Here is a 22,225-nt window from a genome sequence, read left to right on the forward strand (position 1 = left end):
AATGTATGAACTAATACTGAACAAAAATATATTTTATAGCCAAATCTAATTCGGAAGAGAAAATCATACCACAGAATCTCACTGTTTTCTTCATCTCTCTCTTTTTTGCAACTTTCTCTGGGTCCATTTTTATTATCATTTATAATCAATTATACAAAGAGTCTATAATTGATTATACTGTGTCTTTATTTGTACCCACAGTGAACAAAGTGTTACAACAATGATTTGTATGTTTTTGAGGTTGGAGAACCCTTGTATGTGGCATTTTGGTTTCACGCTGGCCCTAATGTGTGGTTGTTGGACAAAACCCAAGTGGGCATTGCTTTGCTTTTATTCCAAATAATTCTTGAAATGTCTTCGTTACAACTTAAGAGTTCTTTAAAGAGAGCTCAATTTGAGATTACTTTACATACCTGAGGTACACATCCCGTAATGATGAAATTATAAAAAGGGACATAAAGGACAGCTAAATGACCTGAGCCCTCAAACAGAGGTTGAAAGTAACAGTGAGTGAAGGAGTGTACTACGTAGGCGTTTTACATGAATATGAATTGGATGTACCATATAAAGTGGATGTACGGTACGTTTCACCTGTGGGAACAAACGGGTCACATCACGTATCATAGACTCACCAGGGGCACGTCCTCAGTCTTAGGACCCATCATCCGTTGCTGACTTCTAGTGAAAGGTTATTATACGCCTGGCACTGTGCTCAGTGCTTTCCATGTATCCTCTCATTGAATCTTCACAAGTGTTTCTGTGACAGAGGTACTGTTATCACACCCTTTGTTGAGATGGGTAAATGAAGACTTCAGTCAGGTTGGGTAACTTGTTTAAGGTAGCATGACATATCATTAGTGGAGATGTGATTGGCACCCAAGCATCTGCCTCTGCGGGCAAGCCCTTAGCCATCATCGAACCATTTGTCCGTGCTGTCAGGGCAATCCAGTTCCTCCTTCCCTTTGTACGGCAATCTTCAAGAATGATCTAACTCATCACAGCATGGGCTCCCTCCCTTCTCTCACTCTGTTCTTCCCACCTTCATTATATCTTTGCAATGAGAGAATTGAGCGAATCAAGCTGTCATCCACCTGTGTCTCACATTCCACAATCATTAGCATCATTGCTATTCTTAACTACTAGGTGACTGTTGCAAACCTACAAGTCTTTCTGCAAAGTCAAGGTGTTGGCACTATAGACATGGAAACAAACAAACAAACCACAATTCCAATGTATATGAAAATGCAAAATGCGGCTGTTACCCTTAGGGTCTGCCACTTTCTCTAACTTGACAGAGTACATTTTGAGACTATCCAAATATTATTGCACTAGTTTATTCAGCAGTATCCTGGATATTGGCAACATATAAATGAAAAGCTATACCTTTGCTTTAAGACCTTTAATTTCAGTAGGGAAATAGACATCCTTACTGTAACACCACCTTATATTGTACCTGTGGTTTCCAAGGGCATTCAGGGCTGACTAGCTGGCAAAGTGAGACCTGAGCCAACCCTTGAAGCCCATCATATAAGAAGAGAGGGAAGACATTAGAAGGCAGAACATTAGGGAGACACAGATAAAGGAAACACTGAAGAGAATCTGTTCACGTTGCTTATTTTATCCCAACATGACTTTTATTGATGTAACCTATGAAATCAAATTTTGGACTTCAAGCTGGGTGAGCTTGTTTTTACTCCCTTCTAAAGGATGGAAGGGAACCTTAGGTAGATGTGTGTCTTTACTGTCTCTTTAGCATCAAAGCAATGCCAACAGTGTCAATCACTCTTTTTGGTTCCCTCAAATTTTTGTTACTCATCAAACAGTAAACTTTCATTACTCTTTTATTCATGATGCCCCTTAAATCTCACTTGAAGTGCTATAGTTATAGGTTTTGAGGCATTTCAAGATCAAAACACATGGAAATTTTCACTTGTAGAACTGAGTTGGAATTCCTAGTCTGCCATTTCTGTGCTTTGGTACTTTATCTCCATGAAGGTCAGTTTCCTCATGTTTAAAATGGAAATAAGAATTCTTCCCAGAGTGATTTGTGGATTAAATGGGACAATGGAAGGGAAAAGACCTGAGAATAAGTTTTGTGTTAGTTTGTCTCCTCACTGCTTTGAGTCCCATGAGCCTTCAACGCCAAGCATTAGTTTGTCTCTTTGATTAGCATATTAAATATCAGTTGATTGAAAACAAACATCAATGGTTCTAGACTGGAGCAATTTTGCCTTGCACTGGACATTTGGCAAAAATCTAGAGAGATTTTGATTGGCACGACTGGAAGGAGATGCTACTAGAATCTATCCAGTAGAGGCCAGGGATGCTGCAAAACATCCTACAATGCACAGGACAGCCTCTCCACAGCCCCAAATGTCAATAGTGTCAAAATGGACAAAACTAAGCAAATAAGTTCCACTGTACTTGCATGTCATGTCGATGACTTTTCAAATTTGGCGTATAATCCTCAGAAAAGATCCCCACTGTCAACATCAGGATGCCATCCTTTCAGGTGCCGCCATCATAGTTTGGGAGTGAGCTACACCACTCCCCATAAGATATTGCATGGACCCCTTCCCTTTCTTCAGGTCTATTTCCTGAAAGTGGCAGTGATATTTTCTGTTCTTCTCACTTCATTGAGTACTTAATCAGCACAACTTGAGAGATATCATTTCCACTTTGCAAGTGAGGAAACCAAAGCCTCGTGGGAAGAACCATCACAGTAACCATGTAGCAAAGAACTGGTTAATCCAGCCCCGATTTTCAGCCCCAAACCCAAGATGTCTTCTTTTTTTTTTTTTTTTTTTTTACCAAATCTTCGCTGGTGGATCTCACGTGCTTATGGTCTTTGCTACATGTTTTAACCACGTACAGCAGGTCCTCAAAGAACAGTATTGTGTTCAATAGCATTTGTTATAACGTTGATGAGATGACGTAGGAACCTAACTCTTGTTTACATCAATTACCCTCTAGTGCAATCGGTGTCATTATACGTTTTGTCACTTAAAGTTGCAGAACCTATCGACATTACAGAGGACTTACTGTAATGGCTCCTAGGTCGTTTAATGCTTGCTGATCTTGTATCTGCACGTAATTTGTCAGCTCCCCGAAGGCAGGAACACTGCTTCCGTCTTTTTTACTGAATGTATCTGGAGCTGGGACGAGCCTCACTTGTTCATTTTTCTACTAAAGAAGTCCCTGATGCTAATCAAGTTGATCATTTAAAAGTTTAAGGGAAAACAATCGCTGGGTACCAGGAAGAGAAAGTCAAAGTAGCGTCGAAACTTCTTTTAAACATTACTTTCGTGATGGGTCACAAGTTCAAATTAATTCAAGTGTAGCCGCCAGCATGTCAGCTCCTGACTCTTCAGCATATGAACGCTCCACATGCTGGGCTGTTACAACCATGAGTAGAATATTGAGGGGGAGGAGGAGGCTCGTCAGTAGGTACCTCACATGTTTCTCGGTAATTAGTTTTAAAAGATGCCTAATGCACAGTGGGTTGATCCCCTAGTGACACTCGATGAACAGAGAATCCCAAAACAATGCATACAAATACTGACAAATAAAAGCCAACATACCGAGAGGGTTGGTCTACCTATCAAAAACAGAAAAGTCCTTGAAGATTGTTTATGATATCATAAATCTTCGGCTGTAGTCTGCATTATGTTGGTACTAGATTTCTTAGCTTGAAAAATCTGCTCTGAGGTACAAGGGAAGTAATTACTGATTCTTGCCAAGGGACTAAACCCAAATTCCCGAACAAAACATCGCAGGGTTTTGTTTTGTTTTGTAAATCAATTTTTTTTGGGGGGGATTTGGTAACTCTGTGTACTACCAACAACATAAAAGGATTTAACCTTGAATTTACTATTTGGAAACTGTGTATTCTTTCTTGAAGGACAGAAAAAATAGTGCAGGGCCACATGAAAAACGCTGTAATATAATGTATTTCTGAATTTAGATTTCATGTGGGAATGAACATTATTTCAGTTTCCTCCTATTAACATCATCAGCACCTAAATATATCCAACAACAACAAAAAAACTCTATTGTCTAAAACAGTCTTTGTACCCAAGACTGGTTAAAAAAAATAATCAATATACAGTTCCCATCAGTGTGGTAAATGACTTACAGTAACCACAAGGCAAACATCCATTAACCCTTCTCTCCCTCAGCACAGAGAAGGGGCCTTCAATTAACTGTGAATCTTTCCAAATGTAACCAAGTGAGTGATCAGTGTTGGCTCTCAGGCTGGGAAGAGTGGGCTGTGCTCTGCGGTAGAAGTGAGAGAAGACTTATTGGTCTTGGAAGGTTTTGCACACATTCTTGCCAGGATCTGAGGCAATGAGTTAGCTGACCTCAGAGTCCTTGCTAGCTCTGGTACTGGTGACTTGCAGTCACTTTTAGGAAATCAGACATTGGTCTGGAGGTTACTTAGGAAAATGGATTTGCAATGCACATCTCGGTTATAAAAAGTGGAAGCCTCATTCAGACTCGTCTTCAACTACCCTCGGTCTTGGTTAGCTCTTAATTTAGAATACGCAGTTCAGAGTGGAATCAAAGAACTTGCAGTCAGTTCCTATAGTCAGTAGAAACCCTGGAGGGGAGGCTGCCTGAATCACTTTCCATTGCAAGTGGAAAAGACAGAGGGGAAAGAGGGTTAAATGTTAGATGTTGACAGTGGCAACTTGTGAGCCAAGTATGACCCATGTGCATGATTTGTTTGGCACTCATAGTATGGAAAATATGGGTGAATTTTAAATTGGGAGATTCATATGATTTCTGGGTTTTCCGTTCTTTTTTTTCTTTTTTTTTAAGTATTTATTGTATCAAGATTATACAAGTACGTAGGTTAAAAAGTCAAGTTATAAATGAATTCTGCCCCTCCCTTCCATCCAGTGGTTCTCAGTCAAGGATAGTTTTGCCACCCAGGAGACATTAGACAATGTCCAGAGACACTTTTGGTTGTCACTCTTCGGGGAGAGGGAGTTGGTAGTGGTATCTAGGGTAGACGCCAGGGATGCTAAAATGCTAAACATGCTAAAAGGCACAGGCATGTGACAGACTCTCACAAAAAAGTCAAAGAGTGCCAAGGTTGAGAAAACCTGCCACAGACCCTTCCGTAGAAGCAACTACTTTCCACTTTTTAAGTTGTTTTTTTGTTGTGACTTGCACATATCTACACATGTCTAAATAACATACATACCCTGCTACCTTTTATATCACCAATTAAGTGTACCATCTATTGCCTCTAAATTATTAAATGATAATTCAGTTATCTTTTACTATCATTTTTTCTGTTTTTCCACAACATCCTCCTGAAACAGGTATATTCAAATTGTTATATACATATAAATATATATATATATATCCTATATAAATATTCACAATCCAGCATTGCTTTGTTTCATTGATTGGATGTTTTATTTTTTCATCATTAATGTTTCCCTGTACCTGTTAATTCTTTTTTTTTTAATTAGTTTCAGGTGTATAAAACAGCATAGTGATTAGACATATACCTCACAAAGTAATAACCCCACTAAGTCTATTACCCATCTGATACTGTACATAGTTATTAAAATATTATTGACTATATTCCCTGTGCTATACTATATATCCCTGTGACTATTTTTTTTAAATTATAGTTGACATTCAATATTGTTTTATATTAGTTTCAGGTGTACAGTGTAGTGGTTGGACATTTATATAACCTATGAAGTGATCCCCCTGATAAGTCTAGTACCCATCTGAATCACACATAGTTTTCACAATATTATTGACTATATTCCCCATTCTGTACTTTATATTCGTGTGACTCTTTTGTAACTACCAATTTGTACTTCTTAATCCCTTCACCTTTCTCATCCAGCCTCCCCACCCCCCTCCCATCTAGTAACCATCAGTTTGTTCTCTGTATCTATAGGTCTGTTTCTATTTTATTTGTTTATTTTGTTCTTTAGATTCCGCATATAAGTGAGATCGTGTGGTTTGTGTCTCTCTCAGTCTGATTTATTTAAGTTAGCATAATACTCCCTAGGTCTATCTGTGTTGTCAAGAATGGTAAGATTTCATTCTTTTTTTTTTTTTTTTTTTTTGGCAGAGTAATATTCCATTCAGTTGTTCTTAAAAATAGAGGACGTACCAATAGTACTTGGCCTATATTCTAGCATAGCAGTCCTCTAGGGTGAGGATTGCTCATTTTGGGGGAAAACAACCTCTCCAGTGCATTGTGGTCCACCTAACTCCATCCCCCACCGTGTCTTAGAATGGTTTTCTTCACACAGTTATGTTATCCTGACGACATTTGAGTTTGTGACCTCTATGCAACTGGATAAGGAGGTTGCCCCAGGTGCATCAAACGTAGAGAAGTAGGCAGTTAAACAGTGCCTCCGATAAGGGGCTAATATCCAAAATATACAAGGAACTCATGCAATTCAACAACAAAACAACAAACAACCCAATTGAAAAATGGGCAGAGGACGGAAAGAGACATTTCTCCAAAGAGGACATACAAATGGCAAATAGACATATGAAAAAATACTCAACATCACTAATCATCAGAGAAATGCAAATAAAAACCACAATGAGATATCACCTCACCCCAGTCAGAAGGGCTATCATCAACAAGACAAATAGTAACAAGTGTTGGAGAGGCTGTGGAGAAAAAGGAACCCTCATACACTGTTGGTGGGAATGCAGACTGGTGCAGCCGTTATGGAAGGCAGTGTGGAGGTTCCTCAAAGAATTACGAATAGAATTGCCATATGACCCAGCAATCCCTCTCCTGGGTATCTACCCAAAAAATCTGAAAACATTTAGAGATAAAGACACGTGTGCTCCAATGTTCATTGCAGCTTTGTTTACGGTGGCCAAGACATGGAAACAACCAAAATGTCCTTCGATAGATGAATGGATAAAGAAGTTGTGGTATATATACACAATGGTATACTATTCGGCGGTAAGAAAAGATGATATAGGAACATTTGTGACAACATGGATGTATCTTGAGAGTATAATGCTAAGCAAAATAAGTCAGACAGAAAAAGCAGAGAACCATATGATTTCACTGATATGTGGTATATAAACCAAAAACAACGAAAGAACAAAACAAACAAATGAGAAACAAAAACTCGTAGACACAGACAATAGTTTAGTGGTTACCAGAGGGTAAGGGGGGTGGGGGGTGGTAGATGAGGGTAAAAGGGATCAAATATATGGTGATGGAAGGAGAACTGACTGGGTGGTGAACACACAATGGGATTTATAGATGATGTAATACAGAAATCTATGTAACTTTACTAACAATTGTCACCCCAATAAACTTTAATTTAAAAAAAAGAATTAAGGTGTCTTCTGAATAATTTGTGAGGAATAATAATTAAAGTACCAACATTTGCCAATGATTAACTTTTTGAAAATAAATTGCTGTGGGTTCATATCACTCTTACCGACACCGCGATGGGCTTTCTTGAATTGGGGATAAGCGGCCAGTACAGCAAGTCAACTTACACATAAGAGAATTACACATAAGCTTCGATCTGTTAAGTCAAGATTCTCTTGGGTGCAAATGGTACAAATGAGCTCAACTCACTAACCTCCTCCCCCCGATATTGACTTACATAAACGAGAAACCCAGGGTGTCTAACTACAGACAAGGCTCTATTCAGGAAATCAAATAATGTCCTCTTATCTTTCTCCCTCCTTCCCTGCCTTCTCCTCCCCTCCCACCCCCCTTTTCTCTTTCTGTCTCTCAGCTCTGCTCTCTCTGTTGTCTTAATTCTCTGGTGACAAAGACAGCCCCTGACAGCAAGTCTAGGCGTATATTATCCCGTGAGACATAATCTAAGAAAGAAAGAGAACTTCTTTCTTGGAAACCACCCCTTTTCTAGTAAATAAATTTTCTTTGCCCCATCTGGATCACACAGCCAGCACGAATTTACCAAATGCCGTCTTTATTTAGTGCTTGCACTGAGTTAGGCCCTAGCTAGGTGCTTGGAAGCACCAGCGAAGCCCTGCTCTTGTGGAGCTTACCTTACAGGCGGAGGTGGGAGGGAAGCACAAAATCAAAAATAAACGAAATAAGCAAGAAATGTATATAGTACTTTAGAAGCAAAAAGTATGGGAGGAATTTATTTTTAATGATTAAAAGGCCCACCAGGTAAGGAGGAACAGCTCCCAAAAGACAAAAGAGATTCTTTTATCAGAAATGGTCGGGGACACAGCGCAGGCAAAAATGAGGCATTCGTAATATTAGCTCTACAAATGGGGGTGTTTTATGACTGTAAACATCCTCTCTGTGTGTCCTATGGCTGCTTTGGGATGGGGAAAGAGAAAAAGCAAAGGGTAAGACTGGTTTCCATAGAAGGCAGGTGTCATGAGCGGCACAGAAGATCCCAGCCTCACGCTTCCCGCTCAGCGCTATCGTTTCTTGTAGCCTTTGTTTTTCAGAGCCCCGTCTTTGCCTGTGCTACTCCCTGCACCTCGAGTGCCCTTCCCACTCCTCGACTTTTATTTTTTGTTCAAGGACCCCAGTGAAGGTCGGCGCCCCTCCTATGGCCTCTTAAGGAACTTGCGCTTGTCCCTCAGGGAGGGAGATTATCTTATTCTTCTTTCTCTTCCTAGTTCCTAGTACGGGGACATGTCCGGCCCATGGTATAGATGTAGATGGTCTGTATGATGAAGGAGTGGAAGGGTCTGATTAATGGCTGCTCTCAGAACCCCTCGGTCCCCTGTTGTACTCCACTGAGTCAAGACCAAAGAGTGAAAGGCATCACAGCCTTGGGCGTTGTGAAGTCATGCCAGTGTCCATCTGTCTGGCCTTTACGTCATCAGAATGGAGACTTTTCCCTGACCATCAGCCTCCTACCTGCCTCAGTGGGACTGTGTATGTGAGAATTGGCAGAAATGGGCTTGGGGAATGCGTGAGGTCTGTCCAAAGAATTCCTGGGCGGTAGTTTAGGGAGGTGGTCAAGAGCATGTCCTCTGTGTAGGTTTGTATCCCAGCTTAGGAAGTATATGAACTTTAACTGTGTACAGTTGCTCTTAATTGATGATAGTTAATCATAGTGTCTTCAGAGAATCGTTGAAAATGAGATAATCCGTGCAAAGCTCTTAGGACAGTGTTTGACACATAGTAACTGCTCAGTAGATGTTTGCTGTTACAATAATTGTTACGATGATGAAGAAACAGAGGACGCATCCTCACCCAGCCACAAAACTGTACTCCCCCAATTGCATCATCATGATTCTGGTTTGCAAAGGGCGTGTGTACGTATTCTGTCATTTCACCCTCAGAGTCACTTTATGAAATTGTGTCATTTTCCTTCCCATTGTAGAAATGAGGAAATTAAGATTCATATGCTTTCCTGGACATTTCTCTATACCTTTAGCTCCAGATCCCATGCTTTTGAGATTATATCTCTCTCCTTATTTCTTTGTTCCAGAAATTCCAATTTTGTAATAATGGTGGTGACATAAAGAAACATAGGTTCAGGTTATGGGACACTGGTTTATGCCCAACACCTGTCACACTATTTCTTTGATCGCCAGGACTAGAGTAGAGGCAGGGACTTCTACCTGTTGCATGATGTAGGCCTTTACCTGAGAGCAGGTTTGGAGCTAACCCAGTGCACAAGTGGCCATTTGTTTGGGGAACTGTACAGTGACCTTTATTCTTAGCAGATAAGAGGCCCTGTCATTCAGCCTCTTCTCTGGGAAAGGTGGACTTCCAGCCACTTGCAGTGGCACCGAGGCTTCCCAGTAGGGTAGGGGTTGGAGCCACCCCTTTGGTCCCCCTCCAGCTGTGCCTGACACTTCCAGTTGTGCCTTGTGGTCAATGATCATTCATCTTGAGAAGCTGTGACAGGGCTCTGTGACAATTCTGTGAGCAGAAGATGGGGGCGCGTCTGGACTAGAGACCAAAGTCCAGATTGGGCCTGAAGGACAGAGACACGTGTCTTAGCCCAAGTCTTCCCCCCATTTCCCGAGTGGTTTCAGACAAGTCGTGTTCCTTGAGCCTCACTTCTCCACTTCTCCATGTGGACCTAATGAATTCTGCGTCCTTTTCAGAAATCTCAGAGGATCCTTCCAGCTGGTAGTAGACTGAATACTGGCTACCCAGAGATTCCAGGTCCCGGCATCTCTGTAAATGTGCTCTCATAAGGAGAAAGGGTCTTTGCCAGTGTGATTAAGTTAAGGACCCTCACAGGAGGAGGTTGTCCTGAATTATTCAAGTGAACCCTAAATCAACTCACAAGTGTCCTTGTAAGAGAGACTCCCGCAGAACAGAAGGTGACATGAAAATAGAGGCAGAGATGAGAGTGATGTGGTCACAGAGGAATGCTGACAGCCTGCACAAGCTGAAAGTTTCCAGAAGAGATTCTTCCCTACAGCCTTCAAAGGGAGTGTAGTGTGGCCCTGCCAACACCCTGATGTCAGCCCCGTGAAACTGATGTTGAACTCTGGCTTCCAGAACTAAATGGAATAAAGTTTGTGGTTTCAAGCCCCCATGTTTGTCATCTGCCATGGCAACTGTAGTACATGACTCCACTGTTCTCTGAGTCAATTGTCTGTCACCCATTCTTGCCGCCCATCTGTCCAACAAGGCTGGTAGTCTCACTCGGTGCCTATTGGAAAAGAGAACTTTCCTTAAGCCTGCAGGAAGGTGGTGTATTCTTTGGGTCTCAAATTTTCTGCTCCTTTCACCTGGTATGTGTTTCTGGGGTCAACACCAACAAAATGCAGCCTCCTCCCTCTGCAACATTCAGTTTCTCGTTGCTGTCCTCATTGGTGTCTGATCGGAGAGCCAGTTTCCAACCAAAGGAAAGATAGTTATTGGATGGCCTTGAGCTCACCAGGATGTGAGTAAGGAAGACAACATTCATTTGAGCACCAAGCATATTCATTCAATAGATGTTTCTTGAGCATTACTAGGTGCCAGCACATAGGCAACAATAGGGAACAGGTGACAATAGGGACCCTGACAGGAGAGAGACTTATTCTTATGAAGCTGGTATTATAGTGGGTCACACACACTAAAGCTTCTGTGTATATACTCATGCTTCAATTGCAGCGAAATTCTAATTTTCCGAGATTTTTAGCAGCACTTCAGATCCATGTTTCTGCTGGGTGAACTTCCTCGCGGAATATTCTCTGGCTTGAATGTCTACAAAGGTCCTGGGAAACACTTTCAACACTGAAGACACCTCTTGGGGCTACGCAGTACGGAGCTTGGGTCAGAAGAGGGCCCTCTTAGTTCTCTAAACTCCACCAGGATATGCCTATGCTCCCTTTCACCCCCAGTCTACTCAGAGGAGAGTGTTGAAGGAAGGAAAGCACTATGGGGAAGAAGTAAGAATATTCTAATGGTCCTCCTTTGTTTAATTCTGTCCTTTCCATCACTTCTCCAGATCCCAAGTGCTCTCAAAAGGAAAAAAACAAAAATAGCAGTAACACTACCTTGATTTTCTCCTTCTAACACATTCTCCCTTGGAGTGGTGACTCAACTTCTTGTCTTGAAATGATGCCCCCAGCCACTGGTAGCTCAGGTTGAAAATCCGAGTCATTTCTGATGTATGTATTTCCTTCAGACCCCACTTCTAGCATCCTAAAGTCATTCCAAATAGATCCAGGATTCTGCTACTCCACCCTGGTGGTCTAAGGTACCATCACTTCCTGTTTTGACCACCAGGCAGTATGCTGACTCCTCTCATTGTTCTGCACTTACCTCCCTCCCCCTCATCCATTCTCTACCTAGTGACCAGAGAGATGCTTTGGATACACTGAGATCGTGCCCACGTCATCCCTTGCTCAAAACTTTCCACGTTTAGAATAAAATCCAATCTTCACCAAGGCTAGGAGGCCCTGTATGTTCTGGCCCCTGTCTTCTCTCACACCTCATTTCCTGTCGTTCTCTTGTCTTGCCTACTCTGCCCCAGTGACACTAGCTTTCCCGCCATTACTCTAATTGCCTTCACGCTTCTGTATGTTCGAAGGTCACCTCTGCTTTCCTAACCGCTAAAACCCCAATAGCTCCATCCTTCCAGTAGGGGTCCCTGTCTGCACCTCTGTATCAGATCATGTGTATATTGTCTGCCTGTCAAACTAAATGGTCAACTCTGAAGATAGAAGGCCCTGCCGGTCTCCAGAGCCCCAGTATAGGGTCAGGCATTTCATGGTATTCAATAAACCTTTGGTAAAGAAAAGAAGTAAAGACCAGGAGTACAATCCATGTGAAGCCTTTTAAGTTTCTTTCATCTCCAAGAATCTCTGAGTCTATGAATGGCCCAGCAGCCAGGATCATCTAAATACCATTTAAAACCAGTTTAGGATATCAGGAAATGTAGTTGACACTTCTTTTTTTCTTTTTTTTTTTGAGATTGAGTTGATTGTTTTCCCTCCTTGGCTCCTCTCTGTGCAGGCAACTGACTACTGAGCACCCTTAGTTAACTTAGGACATAGTAAGTGCTCAATAAATATTTGTTAGATTAATCCTCATATGATCAACAACAAAAAGTAACAATATAAATTTCAAAAAAAAGGTGCGACTGATGACTGACTCCTTACCACTTTCTGATACGTGCATCAAAAGCAGCATCACACTTATTTGGACACTTTTATTTTGTGGTCAGCAGGAGGCGGTAGGGTAGGAGATTGATGGGACATTTGCTCCTGGAGATGATCTAATTATGGTAAAGATGTTTCAGGACCACAGACTTGGGTGGCTCTGTAGAAACCATCCAAGGCAGATGGTGAATCAGATTTTGTCCCTGCGATTCCCAGTGTACCCATTAACCTCGCCTTCTGGCTACTGGGTTTCTTTTCGGCAGAGATCGACCCTCCATTTTCTGAAGTGTATATGCTGTGATACCCAAAGCCTTCCCATTGATCACGGAGTTAGTTGCCTCTGTGTATTCTATATCAATCAGAAGAAAAGATCTGCAGGTGGGAGGCGTGGGGGTGTTGGCGTGAGAGCCCAGGGTGGCGCTATGAGCATTTAACAACGATCATTCTCTCTATTTCACATGCTACATTCTCACAATGGAAGTATGTTCATTTCAGGGCAAGCACATAAAGGGCAGAATTGGGGAATTTGATGGAAACCACAGTAGCAAGGGAAGCATGCAGACCTTCGGGGGAAAGGAAAGGGCTGAAAGGAAGCCAGGCCAGGCTGCCCAGGGTCCAGGGTGTCTGCACAGCGGGGCCCTCATACCCAAGTCTCCTCGTTCTGCAGTCTTGAGATGTGCTTGCTCGCCATGTTCCTCTCACCCGCAGCCCTGCTGGGGCCTCTGCCTTAGGCCAGTGGTTAGGATGAAGGCGTAGCTCCCACCAGCTGGAAATGGATGCAGCCCAGCACCAGGGTGCAGCAGGGGAGTTGGATGCTACTGATTAAAACTGAAATGTTAAATCCATATTCCCCGCTACGTTATTGTAACCTGGGCTGAACGTCATTGGCATTTCTCTGTAACCACAGGTAGAGCATCCAGGTTTTCAGCTGGGTTGTCAGTGACACGGGCCAGCCTCAGAGCCCATCACCCAGCAAAGCGTGGTGTTTGTATGGAAACCTATAATCTGGGACCCAAATACCCAGCTTCAATTTTTTGCTGTTTTAACTCAATTATTGGTCAACTGGGGGGGGGGGGGGGGCGGGAGTGGCCAATATGAGATAAAAATTGAGGTTGTTTTTTAAATTTGTGGATTTTTTTTCATCTAGATTATCCATTCCGGTCAGCCAGAAAAACGGAGGGCCGTGTATTCTAAAGGAACTATGGAAATAAGACTGGAAATTTCTGTGAGGACAGGATTAGCCGAGGCTAAGATGGAAATCTTTCTCCAGCCCTTGTTCATTTGCTGTTCCTTGTATTTCTTGAAACTCTACAGGGCGAGCGCTGCTGAGACTTACTGACAAAAAGCTTGAGCGCATGGGGATCGCCCAGGACAACCTCCGGCAGCACATTTTACAACAGGTGCTACAGCTGAAGGTGCGGGAAGAAGTCCGAAACCTGCAGTTACTCACACAAGGTACCTGCTGCTTTCTGGTGGGTGGATGGGAGGGGAGGCTGGAGGGAAGAAACGCTTACCTGCGTGACAAACGGGAGCCTGGGAGAAATGGTGATTGGTGTGTTTGCAACATTTCCTTCATTAAAGAAAAGTACGTAGCTGTAAAGGGCCACATCCCTTCTAAACCTTTCCTTTTTATAGCTCACTATGGGGAAGGATGCACAAATAAATAATAGATGGGTGAACAGAAGTCTCTGAGCTAATTTCAAGGTCATGACATACAGCTATGTAGGTTGGGCACTGCACAACCCCAGAGGAGTACCAGTCACATAGATCAGGATACAGTTTCACCCCCTAGTGTTGTGCAGTGTACAGTCTGCACAACCGTACAGTGCAGCCCAAGTTATCTTAGTCTGACTACCAATTTTTGAGGTGACCTTCGCATTTGAGTGATTCGTAGTTCATATTACAAGTGATGTAAGTGGGATTTTTGTTGTGTTTTGTTTTACTTTGCTTTTCACTGACTAATAGGAGAAAAACATTTTAGAGGTATTTGTGTGTGTGTGTGTATATATATATATATATATATATATATATATATATATATATATATATGTATATATATATATATGTATACACACACGTGCGCATACGCGCACACACTTAAGAGTTTATGAGAACCCTATTTAGAATCTGGAAAACAGAACCATTTTTAAAAATAGACTGTAGGGAATTTAAGACTGGAATGTTAAGACCATATAATTCTAAATAAGAATTATTAATAACTTCAATATGATGAGAGCACTTAAGTCCTAAAACTGGAAGTGACAGCACAAAGCTGGAATTTGAAGAAAACCTTAAGTTATACTACATAGAATGTGCGTGTCTACGTAAGGTTTGGTGTTATCAACCTCCATTGGCCATAACCTTTGATTTGTTGTAATGCCCACTGTACATCGTTTTAAATGAAAGATGATAAAATATGTATTTTTGAGAGCCTTGGGTATTTTTCAATGTGTAGAATATTGTGATGGCATGCATACTGATATTGGAGAAATCTGGGTCAGCCAAGTTTCATGTTATTGCATTTAGATTAAACCAGTAATTGTCCATTTGCCTAAAGGAAGTAAGGTACTGCCTGAAAGATGACTGCTCCAGAAGGATAAATATAGTCTTCAAGTGATATGAAAATAGTACTGTTTATTTGTTATGCCTTATTTGCACTTGTCTTCAGAGACTTCCAATGGTCAATTTATAGGTGAGGGTACAGTGAGTGATTTAAATTTGAATTTGATATATTGATATACGTTTAAGTTTCTTTTAAGAAGTAAGTAGAGATTCAAAGATTTATTACAAGAAAATCCAGCACAGTGCTACGTATAAAAATGAAAAATTAGAAACAACCTAGAGGTCCAGTAATATGGAAAGACCTAAATAGTTTTGCTTAAATTCACAAGATCCAGTATAATGCAGTCATTAACATTAAATCTTCAAAGAGTATATAATAACATAGGAAAGTACTCAGGAAGTAATCAGAAGTATGGGGAAAAGGCCATGTATAAAATTTTATTTATAATGAGCTCAATTCTGTATAAACAATTATATTTTTATATGTACATAAAAAAAGGGCTGCAAAAATATGCCAATATTTTGATAATGGTTTTCTCTGGGTGGTAGGATTGTGGGTGATTTTAATTTTTTTAAATACTTTTCTATATTTTCCAAATTTGCTAGTATAAATCCATATTATGGTTATAACCAGCAAATACAGACACACACATTTTTTAAGCTTCAATCACAAGCGTCGCTCTGCCAGATTGTATTTAGTATCTGAGGTTTCCTTCACTCCTGTTTTCCTCCGGTGACGATATATAAAAAATGAGAGCTAAATTTATCATGTGTGCCTTAGATTCTTTTTTATCTCTGCTACTGTCAGCCTGCAGTGTGTTTGCTTTGCAAAATCATTTTCCACAGCTTTCATTGCCCTAGATGCATAATATATAAGATTTTTCCTGAGATAGTGCTCAAGTCTATTAAGCTAAATATGTGTTTGTGTTCTGGGAAGGTAATGCTAAGTTCAGCCTTTTCAATTGTCACTTTCCTTAGCTTTGAAAAGCTGTGCATTTTGAATTCTTTCATTCCATTCCCTTTAGACGAGGTCATGTTCTCCAGCTCTTGGATATTTTGTCTGCACTCATATTACCTTTTTTTTATTGTTGGTCCTTTACATGTTAATATACAAACTCATTTTATGTCAGGCAGCCTTTAGAAAATCTATAGCCTTATTGAAAAGATGGTTTCTTTGTAAAACATAAAACAAAAATTGGCAGGTTGTTGTTTTTTGTTTTGACTGATAATAGAAGTTCTAAAGACAGCGAGGGTTGCCTTAAAATATTTTAAGTCTAGGTTTGCCATAATAAGAATTGAAAGATGGAAACTAGACTTTGGGTGGTATGCACGCTATAGTGTATACAGATATTGAATTACAATGTTGTATACCTGAAACTTACATAATATTATAAAGCAACGTTACCTCAATTTAAAAAAAAAAAAAGAAAGAAAAACTTACCCATTAACAATCATTCCCTATGTCCTCCCAATGCACCTCAACCACCAATCCTTGGAAACCTCTAATCTACTTTCTACTTGCCTATTCTGAACATTTGCTATAAATCGAATCATTCAATATGTGGTCTTTTGTGATTGGCTACTTTCACTTACAATAATGTTTTTCAAGTTCACCCATGTTGTGAGCATGTGTCAGCATTTCATTTCTTCTTATTGCCAAATAATATTCCATTATATGAGTATAACATTTTATTTATCCACGCATCACGTGATAGACATTTGGATTGTTTCTGACCCTTGGCTGTAATCCATAATGCTATTTTCAACATCTGTACAAGTTTTGATGTGGACCTGTTTTCATTTCTCTTGGGTCTATACCTAGGAGTGGAATTGCTGAGTCATATGATAACGCCATATGTAACCATTTGAAGAGGGGTCAGAATGTTTTCCAAAGCAGTTGCACCATTTTACATTCCCATAGGCAATGTATGAGGGTGGGTTCCAATTTCTCCACATCCTTGCCAACATTTGTGATTGTCTTTTTGATTATAACCAATCTAATATGTGTGAGTTGGTATCTCATTGTGATTTTGATTTGCATGTTCCTGATGTAATGATGTTGAGCACATTTTCATGTGCTTATTTACCATTTGTGTGCGTTCTTTGGAAAACTATTCAGATCCTTTGCTTGTCCTTTAATGGGGTTATTTGTTTCTTCCAAGCTTTATTTTTGACGCACCAAATTCCACCATGCTTGACTACTCACTTTATTTACAAGCTCTAGAGGTAAATATTTGGTGGACATTTCCAAAGAGGAACTCCATCCTCAAAGGAACACGTCTTGCCACTACGGGAGGCATTCAAAGAACCTGCCACAAACTTGGAAATCAACTCCAAAATGAAACATGTGAATGGACTCTAAAGATTTTTTTTTTCTCAAGGAAACAACATTCTTTTGGATGTAGAAATTAAATCCATACACATTAAATTAGTTGCATCAGTTTGTAATCAGACCTTCAAATTAGGTATGCCCCTCTGAAAACACATTCTACCATGTTTCTAGAGGAAATAAAATAATAGCTAATTAAGCCTACTTTTCCAACTTTTCATTGCTGTTTTAAAACTTGTCTTAAGCTTTTATTTACACACCAGTCACTTTCACCCAGTTCTCCAAGAGCTCCAGGACAGTAATAGGACCAAAATGGTCAGAAATAGACTGGGGAAGCTGGTCCTAGCTACTGAGAGTTATCCAAACACAAATGAAAGGAAGTGTTTGCCCTCCTTTTACTTGTTCTCCTTCTTCTGGATGCTGACCAAAAGACAAGAACTATAAGGCATTTTTTTAAATGGGTATGGTGGATACAAGGTCTGACAATTAAGTTCGCGAATTTATTGCAATGACGTTACTAACCATTTTTTATATCAGAGGGATTATTCATTATGAATTTGTACCAACTGAACAAACAGTTAACCAAGTTTACTATTTGGGAGTGCTGAAAAGACTGCATGAAAAAAAGTTAGATGATCTGAACTTTTCGCAAACAATTCATGGCTCTTGCATCACGACAATGTACCAGCTCACGTGGCACTGCCTGTGAGGGAGTTTTTAGCCAGTAAACAAATAACTGTATTGGAACACCCTCCCTACTCACCTGATCTGGCCCCCAATGACTTCTTTCTTTACCCGAAGATAAAGGAAATATTGGAAGGAAGATATTTTGATGACATTCAGGACATCAAGGGTAATACAATGACAGCTCTGATGGCCATTCCAGAAAGAGTTACCAAATTGCTTTGAAGGGTGAACTAGGCACTGGCATCGGTGCATAGCTTCCCAAGGGGAGTACTTTGAAGGTGACCATAGTGATATTCAGCAATGGCTATGTAGCACTTTTTCTAGGATGAGTTCATGAACTTAATTGTTAGGTCTTACTTGTCAGTACAGTAGTACGTCGGTTTTCGAACGTCTCCATTGATGAACATTTTGGTTTATGAACACCATAAACCCGGAAGTAAATGCTTCGGTTTTCGAACACGACTCAGAAATCGAACATGTCACATGGCTTCCTCTGAGTGTAAGATCCTGAGGCCTAGCTGTCAGTTCTTTTCGAACATTTCAGAGCTCGTGGATTACGTTCGAAAACTGAGGTACCACTGTGTATCTTTTTATAGGCATTATCAGTAAATCTTGACAGAAATTCCTGAAACAGTACATCATCTAAAGCCAGAGCTGTCTGTCAGCTGAAAATCTGGCCTCTGGTTTCCCTGCCTTTATTCACAATGGCCCTGTAACTACCTGACATTTGCAAGCAACACAATCAATGATTGGCCCTGCTTTAATGTCATTCCCTTTGGTGCCTTTGAAGTGGTTCCTTCCTCACGCAGTCTTTTGGTCTTCTGTGTCCCGTCCATGGAGCAGCAGTGGTGTCGATCTCGTGGGCTTGCTTGCTTGCATGTTCTGGTAGGAACTCTGCCCTATCAGGGCACCTCCAGTGATCTCTTGAGAAATGCGGTGCAGAGCCGGAAGCATCATTAGTAACTTTCCTTTTGCTTGATTCACAAGAGATGGGGGGCGGGAGGGAAGGTGCCCTACATAACACAGAGCAGTAGTGCAAACTATTTTGGGATCCCTCAAATGAATCAAACCAAGCATATGAAGGGCATCCTTAGTGTTTTATTAATGGACAATATTCCTAGGAAGAAAAACACTCCAGGGATACTGAAAGCTTTTCTCAGATAGCTAATGAGTATCAAGTGCTTACTATCTACAGAGCACTGCACTAATTGTCACGTCAACTCCTGACATCTACCCTACCATTGTCAGTACGGTTGTTGGCCCCAATTTATTTACGGGGACACTGAGGATGGAGAATTTAAGTAAGAGACACAAAGTCAGACAGCGAGTAAAAAGCATAGCACAGGTCTGTCTGACTCCATAGCACACTTGTGTCCATTATACTTGACCACCTCTGATCTGTCAAATGGGATGATAATTCCTATTTATTTCATGGTGGTGCTAAGATGGTTAAATGAGATTTTATGTGGAAGCCATATAGCATAGTTTATGGCATATTCTATGAAAATGGGTGACAGACATTTTCTGCAAAGGGCCCATTAGTAAGTATTTAGTCTTTGTGGGTCATACTGTGTGACAGCAACCACCAACAATCCTAAATGAATTGCGCATTGCAGCGTTCCAATAAAACTTTGCTCATAAACACAACCACTGGGCATAGTGTGTGGAGCCCTACTTTACAAGGTTAAAAACGTAAACTTTTGATACCATTTTCATCAAGATAATGGTTTTTATTCTTAGTGTCTTCTGAGCTAGAAGTGCTTTCCGCAACCTAAGGGACACTATCTTTTGGAACCACTCCTGGCGCCTTTTCAGTTCCTTCTTGGCTACCCGTTCATGGATAGTGTGAAAACATAACAGTAATTGTGAGGGTTGGGTAACTTTCATGCAGTAGAAAGCAGTGCTCCCACTGGAAGATAAGGCAGATGAAGGTAGTAAATACCTTCATCTTCCAATGCCTGTTTAATTAGTGCCTACAAAAGGGGGAAAAAAAGAGCACAATTGTTTACTGAGGCCAGTTATAGCTCATTAAACATTAGTGTTTCCCAAAAGACTTTTTCCACATTGTCGAAATATATGTGTCAAATTTTAATTGCGAATTGCATGACCAGATGGACTTTCCCAAAGCTCCATCGTTTGGAACAACACAAATTAGAAACATTGCTTTCCAATCTAAGAGGACTTTTCAAAACCATGTGTACAGACTAAGTATTTCAGTCCGGTCACCCCCACAACGATACTTCAGCAACTAAAGTAGTCCATCTGAATTGAAACAGGCCATCTGGTCTACCACCTAGCTTGAAAAAGGAAGTCTTTATGGAACATACCAATAGACTCTTTAAGATATTTCTGTCTCATTTTACAGATTTGGGCACCAAGACCCAAAGAAGGTTAGAGGATAGTCCATGGCTACATGGCTAATTAGTGGCATCACTGAGACTAGATCCCAGTTCTCCTAATTCCCAGACCAGTATTCTTTTTTCTCATTGTTTTTAATTAAGGTATAATTTACATATAGTAAAATTCACTCTTTTTAGTGTACAGGTCTGCAGGTTTTGACAAGAACATATAGTTGTGTAACCACCACCACAGTCAAGATATAAAAGTTCCATAACTTGAAAACTACTCTCCCTGGTACCCTTTGTTGTCGACCCTTCTCATCACCTCCAGCCTCTGGCAGCCACTGATATGTTTTCTGTCTCTTTAGTTTTGCCTTTTCCAAAATGTCATGTAAAATAGAATCATAGGGTCTGGCTTTTTTCACTTACTACAGTGCATTGAGACTTATCAGTGCTGTAGTTTATTCATTTTCATTGCTTAGTATTACATTGGATGGATATACCACAGTTTGTTATCCATTCCTCAGCTGAGAGACACCTGGGTTTCCAGTTTGGGCAAATGTTAATAAAGCTACTATAATAAGCATTCACATGCCAGTTTTTGTATCAACATCACCGGATGTTTTATTTTATTTCACTGGATAAGTACCTAGAAGTGGGATTGCTGGGTTGTATCATAAGTATATATTTAGCTTTATAAGAAACTGCCAAACCACTATTCTTAAGATAATAATACACACAAAAATATTGGCAGTTTTCTAAAAATTTCTGTGTCTTTGTAGACGTTCCACCTAGCACTGCCTGGAGCTACCACATTTTAAGTGGCCTCTGCTTTCCTGATAATTTCTAGTAAATTGTCGCAAAGTTCAGTTTAAACATGTCTACAGTTTACTCATCAATTTGACAAAACTTTTTTACCATCGGTGTACAGAAAATAAGACATGACTTTCCCCAAATGTCATTGAGAAGTGCTTCCTTTGTCACTCTTCCTCTTTCTCTAGAAACAAAACCTAATAATATTTCCAGCTCCTGGGGAAGAAAATAGGAGCCAATCAGATTCCCTTCTATGCATATATGAAGTGTGTCTGATGGCCTTTTCTAGTATCTCTGAAATTACACCATTTGCATGTTCAGTCTCTTTCATGTCTTATTTAGTTGCGCCACTGGTGTTACAAAGCTTGTGTTCACATATCCATTCTTTATACTTGGCTCTTCTGCATTGTCATTGGGTTACACTGAGCTTTTCCTCCTTGGTAATCATCCATTTTCATGAGCATGATAATGACTTTCTTAGTTCCCCTCTTCTCTTTCTAATGTTTCCTTCTAAGGCTGGTGGCAAGCTGCCATCCCCCATCACTCCCCAAATGTTCATGCCCCCTGGGGATGGGTCCTCTTAGTTCTTCTCATTTTGTGTGCTCTCTGGGAAATCTCATCTCCTCCTATTGCCTTAACCATCCCCTACTTCACAGTGATGCTCAAATACACCTGAGACCTGTCTAAAGCTTCAGGTCCTGGTTTTAATCTCCCTAGAAGATGTGAACCCCTAAATAGTCCACTGACATCACAAAAATATCCACAATTAATCCCATTGTCTTTCTCGCCATTTCCCATCCTATTCTTCCCCCATGTTTCTTCTTAAGGTTAATAATGCCATTACTCATTCCATCACTTCATGTAAAAGCTCAGAGTCACCTGTGATTACACTTTTCCCTTCATGTGTAGTCAGTTACCAACTCCTCTG

General features: G+C 40.6%; 1 protein-coding gene across 2 annotated transcripts in view; it reads left to right on the forward strand.

The window, feature by feature from the left end:
- Positions 1 to 22,225, forward strand: part of SAMD12 (sterile alpha motif domain containing 12) — a 366,678-nt gene that overhangs the window by 198,387 nt on the left and 146,066 nt on the right. For both annotated transcript variants that reach the window (XM_074316667.2, XM_019714627.3), the window contains exon 4: positions 13,882 to 14,022. In XM_074316667.2, the coding sequence (XP_074172768.2) occupies positions 13,882 to 14,022 (141 nt within the window). The remainder of the gene's footprint in view (positions 1 to 13,881; positions 14,023 to 22,225) is intronic.

Source organism: Rhinolophus sinicus, chromosome 6, assembly GCF_057876585.1.
Source record: "Rhinolophus sinicus isolate RSI-liver-muscle chromosome 6, RSI-T2T, whole genome shotgun sequence".
NCBI lineage: Eukaryota > Metazoa > Chordata > Mammalia > Chiroptera > Rhinolophidae > Rhinolophus > Rhinolophus sinicus.